This window comes from Macadamia integrifolia, chromosome 9 (genome assembly GCF_013358625.1).
Source record: "Macadamia integrifolia cultivar HAES 741 chromosome 9, SCU_Mint_v3, whole genome shotgun sequence".
Lineage (NCBI taxonomy): Eukaryota > Viridiplantae > Streptophyta > Magnoliopsida > Proteales > Proteaceae > Macadamia > Macadamia integrifolia.
In genome coordinates, this window is record NC_056565.1 from 13574550 (window position 1) to 13584910 (window position 10361).

The following is a 10361-nucleotide window of genomic DNA, read 5'->3' on the forward strand; positions in this document are numbered from 1 at the left end:
TTTACAAATGAAAATAATTCTCTATCATCCTTTCAATGATGTACTTTTCAAACACCACCTATCATACTAAAATATAATAAAAAACATAAAGAAATAAAATAAAATGAAAAGGTTAAAGCTTTTTAGTTAACAAAATTTGACTAAAAAGCAAAGCAAAAGAAATTATTAAAAGTTATCAAACTATTTGTGTTCATTAAGATGGTCAATTTTATCTAATATTACAATGTTATTACCGACTTAATTTCTCAATGTAATATCTATAAGATCACATATTTAAAATATATTTTTTTGTGTTACTTTGCAATGGCAAAGAATGAATTTATTGGAAACTTACATTATTTCTACTAGTGTTCTTCCTAATGTTTAAAGGTGAAGGTTCCTTCAAGAAATTAGGACAAAGTCTTAGTGTAAGGTTGTCCAAGAAGTTTGTCTCCTCTCAACACCCTATACTCTTATGTTATACCTCATCCAACCACCATCACCTATATATACAGAGTCAAAAAATGAACTCTAGACTGTCACTACAATGGAGCATGACACATCAATCATTAACAAACATATCATAGATTGTTACATATGGAATCATTATGGTTATGAAGATACATCCACCAAAGATATAATATATAGATAACTCAATTATGAATGTATAGAAATTAAAGTATATATTATACCTATCCTTGAGAAGATTGGAATGATGTCATGAATTGCGTAAGCATAGCTATTTGAGACTTCATCTCATTCATCTCCACACCTTGTTGAGAAATCTGCTCTTTCAATTGGCTATTCTCTAACTTTAATTCTGAGATATGTTGTCCTTGCCTCTGAGCACGTAGTCCTTCTAAGCCAAACACTTGTTTTGGGGTTACTCCAGGCCCAAACATGCGCACATATCCACGTCTATCACGTCCCATTACTTTGGTGAAGGTTTCATCAATAACATCGTTGTCCTGTTGCATTTCTTCAAGTTGCAAACTAAGTTCACGCTGTATTTTTTCCTACAGGTGTAATTAAACAAGAAAATATAAAATAGACCATGATTTTATAAGCAATCACAAACCATAATGATAAATAATTAAATAAAAGATTAATCAAATAGTTAGAGAAATAATATATCAATATCAACACTTGTGTTCTATTTAATAACATACCAACTTTTTCGCAGACTCGTCATCCATGGAAAATCCAGGCCTTTTATGGGTGAAGTCAAACATTTTGATACGATTTGGAAGCTTTTTCTCTGGGTCCTCGTTACGTTGAAATATAAAATAAAAACAATAAGTGTTAAAGACTTTGGGATAATAAAAGGCTAATAAACTCGATGTAATCAATATGATAATATAAAACAAAACACTTACCAATTTCTCACGTATGACGGCATATGAAGTTCTACCCATTCTATGACGCATTTTTTGTTTGGACTTATTTTTCTTATTACGATCAGAAAGTTCCTACAATAAAATAATGTATCATTTATTAATTTCAGTTCCTTAAGGTACTTAATGTTAAAACCAAACTCGTATATATACTCACATCATAGATGTCTATCCATTCATTTCAATATCTTACCCAATATAATTTATATGTTATTGTCACAACCATTCAATTGGTGAGAATATATCAACAATTTGAAGTAATATAACACATTTATAGATGTACATTACCTTATGCTTTTTATCATCCCACAACTTCAGTAGTGCATCCCATTGCTCCAATGGTATAAGTTGAAGATCAATATTTTTCCTCCGATCAGAGGGTGAATCATACTTACTGTAGTACTCGGCCTTCAAGTCACACTTATGGTCCTTCAACCGTTTAGCTAATCTATCTAAGCACCATGTCTTGAAAACTTCAGGGATGATAAATTTGGCCTAGAATAATTTTAAAAAAAAATTAATAAACATCACATGGTTAGTTTATCCAACTAAATATTTTTCCTTAAGTAATATATAAATATAATATGTGAGTGATATTACCGTTATTGCTTTCCAACAATCTTCTTTATATGATTGTGGTATGTTTGTCCACTTAGGGTATGTCAATGGACAATATAGATGATTCATTGCTAATGTTCCAATCCATGTAGTTAATTTCGCTGTTGACTTGCCTTCACATGGTTGTCCCCACTCATTTACTTCAATTTGTATTCTCTCACCATCTGTCATATTTATAATATCATGAGCCTTAGTTCTTCCCCTTTGGCCTCTCCCCCTTTTTCCTGTGAAAGATTAAGATAAGAAAACTAAAAGTATTGAGAATCATTATACTTTACATCAATTTTTAAAGAATAACTTTACTATATGTACTAACCTGAACCACTTGTATTGTCATTCCCACTTGTACTTCCACATACATTAGGATTACTCATACCTGTTTCCTAATAAACAACTACTATAAGAAATGTGATAATGTGTCAAGTCAACAATATACTTCCACATGTTCTTAAACTAGCATCAGGAATGCCTAGTCAATCAACATTAAGTTTATTGGTTTGCTTTTACCAAATGCTCTTATACTTATATACTTTTACGGCCTATAATTCAAAAGCATTACAAAACTCTAAATATAACTGTTAAAATATGGTTGACTTATATATTAGGTTTACTATTTTATGAGACAAATGGGCTGAAAAAATAAATATTAATTACACAATAAAAATGCCTATAATCAAAGATGAATTCGATTAAGAAAACTAAATCAAAAGAACAATGACTAATAAACAAAGACAATTTTGCCAAAGAACTAAGAGAACCAATATTAATAAAAGTATAAAGTTTCTTTATTCTTTCATTCCAATAAAAGAAATACATAATCTAGAAAGAAAAAATTCAATGGATGCAGAAATTAAGATAAAGATCAATCAATTGTTACCTTGTTTATAAGTCAATCAATTTGATATATTGTCATTTGAACTCTCCATTGCATTGATCAATTCGATTGGTGTGTCAATTATAGTACCTTCCACATCAGATCTGACCCAACTTACATCGACATCACAATCACCATATGAATGTTCTATATGTTATCTATCTTGTAATGTACTTTGTATATTTGTCTGATCTGATTCACCATGATCTTCCCCTCCCATGTCAAAAATATCTCTAATCTTTGTATTCATGACAACTTGCCATTCAGGCCTTTGTGGATCAGCAACATAAAACACTTGCTCTACTTGTGACGGTAATACAAATGGGTCAGCAAATTGATCTTGGTCATTGTATTGTAAATGGTTAAAATTGACAAGGACAAATCCGAGGTTATCTTTCTCCACTCACTTTCTAAGATTAGCCCAATCACATTTAAATAACATTACTCTGAGATCATTTGCATATTCCAATTCAATTACTTTCTTCAAAAATCCATAATACATGATATATCCCTCAATAGGGTGTGTATCTTTTGAACTTGAAAAGTCTTCTGTCAATGCCGTTAAAAGAACCCCACTATTTTGAGTTTTTTTATTATTCTCATGTACCTTACTATGAAACTTGATGCCATTAATAATGTATTCATCATAACTTCTTGCATCTAAGTTAGGACCTCGAGCCAGCCATCTAATATGATGAGGCACCTCGACCCCATTCTCGCGTAGATTCAATATCTAAATAAAAAAAATTAAGATATGTATAATTAGAGATCTAAACATATAATCATGATATAGTATATAATCTAACTCTCTTCAATTAAATTTGGGTTGAACTTACATGCTCATTGAACCATTTTGGAAACTCCTTAGCATGCTTCGTTCTTACCAAATATGGGTGAGCTCTATGACCCATCGACCTTTGGATTTGTGCACAATGAAGCCTACATAGTAAGTGAAGAATCTCTTATATACTAATATTTTCTTATAAGAATATAAATTATAAATTTTTTGCTCCAACATAAACATTTTGTGTTAACATAATTTATATGTAATACTTACTCACGATATTCTTCTAATCCTTTAGAGTTCTTGAGCACGTACCGATGTGCCTGGTCCCTTTCTATAATGTCGAGTCGTATCATCTCGCACTTCCCTATTGGCCTACCTGCTCTTGAGAATATAGAAGATGGATCGTATGTTTCTATTGACCCCGCATTTCTTGGTAGTCTAGTTGACCTTGTTTCCACACCTTCAAGGTATCTAGAGTAATAGGTCAAACACTCATCTGCAAGATATCCTTCTGCTATAGATGCCACTGGACGACTAGGGTTACGCATGTAGTCTTTCAATCGTTTGAGAAACCTAATTAAAATCAAATTTATAGTTAATGTATTCAACATATTAAAAAGCCTACACAAGTTATCTTATTGTTTAAGAAAAAATAAAAATTTAACACTAACCTTTCTATTGGATACATCCAACGGTATTGAACTGGACCAGCCAAGCTAGCTTCATGGGCTAAATGAACAATCAGGTGTACCATAACATCAAAGAATGTAGGCAGAAAAATCCTTTCCATCTTGCATAGTGTTAAGACAACACTTTCACCAAGCCTCTTGAAGTCTTCCTCCTTCCCAACTTTACTACACAACTCTCGAAAAAATGCACTGACCTCTATCAATACAATGCTGACATTCTTAGGCAATATGTTACGCACTGCAATTGGAAGAAGTTGTTGCATCATAATATGAGAATCATGGCTTTTCATTCCAATAATCTTACGTTCTTGCACACACTGTGAAATATTACTACAAAGTCCATCTGGAACCTTTACACCCCTTAAAACTGTGCAAAACAAATCTTTGTCCGTGGTAGACATTGTGTAGCTTGCTGGAGGTATGAACAACTTATTCTTGCCTTCAATGACCTTTGGTTGAAGATCTAATCGTATTTTCATGTCTCTTAAATCTAAACGTGCATTCACGTTATCCTTTGACTTTTCTTTTTGATCCAATAAAGTGTTAACGATATTATCACAAACGTTCTTCTCAATATGCATCACATCTAAATTGTGACGGACTAGATTATCTTTCCAGTATGGCAAGTCAAAAAATATACTCTTCTTCTTCCAGTTGTATGGAAGCTCTGTCTGTTTTAACCTCCTTTGCTTCTTCTTCCCACTTTGTTTATTATTTTCTTTACCAAATGGGGGAAAATCAACATATTGTAAATGTTCCAATATGTCGTTCCCTGATAGTTGCTTTGGCTGGAGTCTATGTTCCTCATGGCCATCAAAACTCTTTTTGTCTCGTCGAAATCGATGTTCTTGTGGAAGGAATCGACGATGGCCCAAATAACAATGTTTTTTGCCATATTTTAGCCAACGAGAAGAAGTCTCACTGTTGCAACATGGACAAGCATAAGCACCTTTAGTACTCCATCATGAGAGGACTGCATATGCTGGAAAATCATTAATGGTCCATAACAAACATGCTTTTAGATTAAATTTCTCCTTCTTAAATGCATCATAAGTCTCAACTCCATTGTACCATAAATCTTTTAACTCTTCTATCAATGGCTGTAAATATACATCTATATCATTCCCAGGCTGTTCTGGTCCAGGAATAAGCAAAGTAAGAATGAAGTAGTCTGGCTTCATGCACATCCATGGCGGCAAATTATAAGGCATCACCACAACAGGCCATACACTATGAGTTGATCTCATATGCTTGTATGGGTTGAATCCATCACTTGCTAACCCGAGTCTGATATTACGAGGCTCCTCACTAAAAAGTTGATGCAATCTATCAAACTCCTTCCATGCTTGACTGTCAGCTGGGTGTCGTAACCTTTGGTCTTTTGTACGTTCTTCATGATGCCATCTCATATTAAATGAGGTTTTGGATGAAATGTATAACCTCTGCAACCTTGGGATTAAAGGAAAATGACGTAATGTCTTAGCCGAAAATTTCTTTCCTTTACTTGAATATCTTGATGCCCCACATTTATAACAAGATGTGGCTTTCTCTGCTCCTTTCCAAAACAACATGCAATCATTTGGGCAGGCATCAATCTTGTTGCAGTTGAGCCCCAAATCTTTGATAATTTTCTTTGTTTCATACATATTCTTTGGCAATGTATTTGGCTCTGGAAGCGCCTCTCGCAACAAATCTAACAGCATTGACAATGCTTTGTCGGTCATGTTGCAAAGGCACTTTATATGATAAAGACGAAGAATGAAGGATAATCTAGTAAATTTCATGCATCCTGGGTACAACTCCTTCTTTGAATCTTCAATTAATCGTTCAAATTTATCCGCCTCTATACTTGCTCCCTTTGTACCATCACCTATGTCACCATCCTCAACATCTTCATTTGTATTTCTTCCCTGTAGCTCATCTAACATGGTGTGTGTACCATCATATGTTTCACCTTCATCTTGTATCACAGTATTAACATGTAGACTTTCATGTGAAGATGTACCTTCCCCATGAAAAATCCATCTCGTATAATTCCATAGAATTCCATCACAAACCAAATGTTCATACGCTATGTCTCTAGTCATCCACAGTTGGTTTATGCATTTGACACATGGGCATAGGATGCGATCCCCTATGGATGCATTAGAAAATGCAAATTCTAAGAATTTTGTTACCTCTAGTCTGTATTGTGGAGATAACCTGTTTAATGGATCTCTTGAACTTTCAATCCATGACCTAGACATATTTTCCACACTAACTGCTAAAAAGCAAAAGCAGCAATGTTAGAAAGATATCTGGGGTATATGCTAAGAGTACTGGCGTTAAACATTTAACATGAGTAACCTTATACAATAAACACATGTAGCTAATCTTCTACCATTAAAAGCGCACCAGCTAGTATATATCTGGTAAACTAAATCAAGTTAAAAATCTTACTTTGGAGGTTCATACAATAAAATGCACTATCATTAGTTATTGCATCCAAGGAAAAAGGAGAAAACAATATACAAATAAAAAAATAAAAGGCAAAAGCGTCATCCACCACTTCTTCTTCTTCCCCCGTTCTTCCTTACTGGATATTTGTTTCAGCAAGATGGGTATGGAAGCAGAGTCTCAATTTCATGTTTTACCAGTTGATGATAGCCTTTTATACAAGAAACTGATTGAAAGGCTACTAAAGAACTCATTTTATCATGGTTTGTTAATGAAACTTTTCTGAAGAAAAAAAAGGAGGAAACAGAGGAGTTTATTTCAAAGTTCTTCCCAACTGATTTCATTGGATTTTGACTATTTCTTCTTTTGGGTTTTGTTAATTTTGGTAGTTACTATAGTTAATTTCACTAACCCAAGATTTAGGAATACTTGTTATGATCTGCTTCATAGTAAAAAAAACAAAAAACCTAGAGAAGTTCTAGTGTCTTGTAAGTAGTACCAATAGCATAATGGGATAGTGAGAAAATAAAGATTAATTAACAAGAGCTAGAAATGAAAGAACTGTTATCCATGAGCATGTTTACTCAATTCAATTGATGAAGCAATCATGTCGACATAAATGTAGAAAGCTGAAGAGGATTACTTTAATAACTATACTGCCTATGAATTAAAAATGATTAAATCTTATACTTGAGGCCTAAACAGTCATTTCTCTAATTTATTGCATTTGCATATTAGCATATCCATTATTCATTTATTTTTTAAGTAACAAACAGTAACTCAATAACATGTGAAATCAGGTTTTGGTTTCCACTAGACTTCATATGAGAGAGAGAGAGAGAGAGAGAGAGAGAGAGAGAGAGAGAGTTAATCAGAATCATCATAGAATCCTTTAAGTTCAATTAGAGAGCATTTAATTGAGAACTAAAAACAAGATAAGTTCTACCAAAAAGATCCTACAATCCAAATATTGACTTGAATCCAACATTTGGCACCGTTTTGGACAGCCATAGAGAATGTCCAGAAAGTGTATGTTAATTTTAAATCATTTTAATTTACACTATGGAATGAGACCTAGGTCAGATGCTAGGATCATCATATGTGGTGGTTTATTGGGACTCACTCCCTCGGCTTGCAAGTTTCTAATATAGTTTGTATTGTCAGTAACTAACCTCAATATCTTCTGCATCAAGACGGCTGATTTGCTCTTTGGCCAGCAAATATCTATTTGGTCTATCCTAATCATCATAGAACACCTTCCACAATCTGGAAGAGGATCAGAAAAGAAACAATCTGAGGCAGAATGCTTGATTATTATTTCCCCCTCCCCACAAAAAAAAAAAAAAAATCAACTACTTCTCACCCAGGATAGCATCTAAACACTGCACCCGAGGGCAAAGGTCTCATCGAGTATACCACTGTAAAAGTGCTGTATGGTACATGATATATCGTTTAGTATTATAACATGGTCAAAGAATACTTACAATTAGTTCGTTGTCTATATCGAATAGAGGAACCCGGTTCGACTGTCCGATTCATTTCTAATGCACCATTGGCCTTATTTGCACTGGCTGGACTGTTTTTGATCAAGTTTCGAACCCTACGGCTGACGCCCGACTCTCCCATTTCTCGTGTTAAGTGAATCCACTCCTGCCTTGAGCTCGCCTATCATTTCCCTCATTTCCTCTCTTCCACCCTCATTTTCCCTCATCTTCAGTAGCTCACCCTTCAAAGCTTAAATTTCCGCCATTGAAACCATACTCTTCTTGTCCTGGTCAGTAATTTGGTTAAGGATGGATTGCAGATCAAAGTTTCCGAAGTTGAAGTTTGTCTGTCGGACGATCTTCTCTCTGCAACTCATCTTATTGCTATTTCTGGTAAGGCCTAAGACAACATGTTGCTTAAGTTGATTATGACGAAAACATGCTTTCTTTTATCACCTTTTGATTCCTTGCTACTAACTGTATGGTTGTTCACAGTTTGATGCTTTATTGCATTTTGACAGATAAGTAGCAGTGGAATGACATTTGGTGGGGAACAATTGGGAGAATTACTAATTGATTGTCCTCGCTTCAAGAAATTTGGCGATATTAGGGAACTTTTTTTTTTTTAGATGTTTGGCAAGCTACATCACTACTAAGATATCCCGATCTTGGATTTTTGAAGTCAAAAACATTAAATTCACCCATTTCTATTTGGAATTCTGGTTCAGGATAATGGAACATTTTTTATTGAGTTATTACATAGTTGGACTACTGCCATTTAAAGGGAGCACAACAACAGCAAATAGAGCAATCAAAATTAACAAAACCGAAGTGTAAAACAAGAGGTAAGATAGAAACTGTACCTTGATTGCTTTCTCGCCCACATCTGCTATAATGTCACTGCTGGCAGAGGTTAGACCAGAGAGAGAGGGATTGAGAGGTTAGAGCAGAATTGAGCCGTGAAGAGAAAGAGAGAGAGAGAGAGAGAGAGAGAGAGAGAGAGAGAGAGAGAGAGAGAGAATTAGGGTTTGGAATTCACTTAGAAGTGGTGAGGCTTTTACTAGATAGACGTCCCCAAGTCTGGTGAGCAGACAAGAATGAGATGAAAACAAAGATGTGACGGTGCCGCGGTGGAGATTGAGAGACGAACGAGGTAACCATTGGGGTTAAACCATTTCTTCACTTTTAGGAGACATTCACGGGCTTTCTAATTCAACCATTCAACTGATCAACTCCGATTATAGCAAATTTTGGTAGGAAGGAAGTGGATCAGAAGGAGTGAGGTCACAAGTAACCCGTAGCTTCAAGAGTCCACGGACCGGCAGAAGCCCCAGAACCAGAAGATGCTGTAAGTGGAAAGTGGAAAACCCTATTTCAAAGTTTGGTTTTGCTTTTTTTTTTTTTTTTAAGTGGGTTAATGGTAACCGAATCATTTGACTTAATCCGGTTCATCACGATTTATTTACATTTTATATTCACTTTAGAAACACCGACCAAGATCTTTCTAGCAGGGATTTTTTATTTTTTATATTGGATTCGATGAGAAATTTTCATTCAATTCCCAAAAATTCGATTCACAATATTGTGAACCGAATTGCTGACTTCGGTCTCTCACTACGTAGAATCACGTGCTTTCTCTCATATTTGTCCGCGTGCCATATTTTATTTTCCCGCAATTTGAAAAAAATAGACCACTCGTGCTTCTGCTACGCCTACTCGCTTATTTCTCTCGGCTCTGTTACGGTCTCAATGTATCTATGTGAGGTCTCTGCCTGGTAGATAAATATATGATCGGGTCGCCTGCTGTGCTGCTGCCACACTTATCAACGTCTTCTTCTTCAACCATTCTCAACCTTCAGGTAATCTCAAATATACTTATACCATTTTACGCCTCAAATGTCTTAATTTTGAGCTGCCATCGTAGTTCTTATCTGCAATTGAAACAGAGATTACTGTATAAAATACAGGTTCTTTGATCCATTTATTCACTAATGCCACTTGTTGGTGAATAGTTTATGATTTTCGATGTTGAGAAGTCAAAGGTTTCGTTTTATGTTCTTGTGGTGGGTCGAATTATCCAATTGCGTTTGTTTAATAGGC

The 10361-nt window shown here is 34.7% G+C and overlaps 1 protein-coding gene across 1 annotated transcript; it reads right to left on the reverse strand.

Annotated features, from left to right (window-relative positions):
* Positions 1-1015: 1015 nt before the first annotated feature.
* On the reverse strand, positions 1016-2968 carry LOC122088380. Its single transcript, XM_042657639.1, has 6 exons — positions 2869-2968; positions 2308-2374; positions 1974-2215; positions 1662-1868; positions 1356-1448; positions 1016-1253 (listed from the first exon to the last, which is right to left on the reverse strand). The coding sequence occupies exons 2-6, from the start codon at positions 2363-2365 to the stop codon at positions 1137-1139; spliced, it is 717 nt and encodes a 238-aa protein (XP_042513573.1). The 5' UTR covers positions 2366-2374; positions 2869-2968; the 3' UTR covers positions 1016-1136.
* Positions 2969-10361: the final 7393 nt, after the last annotated feature.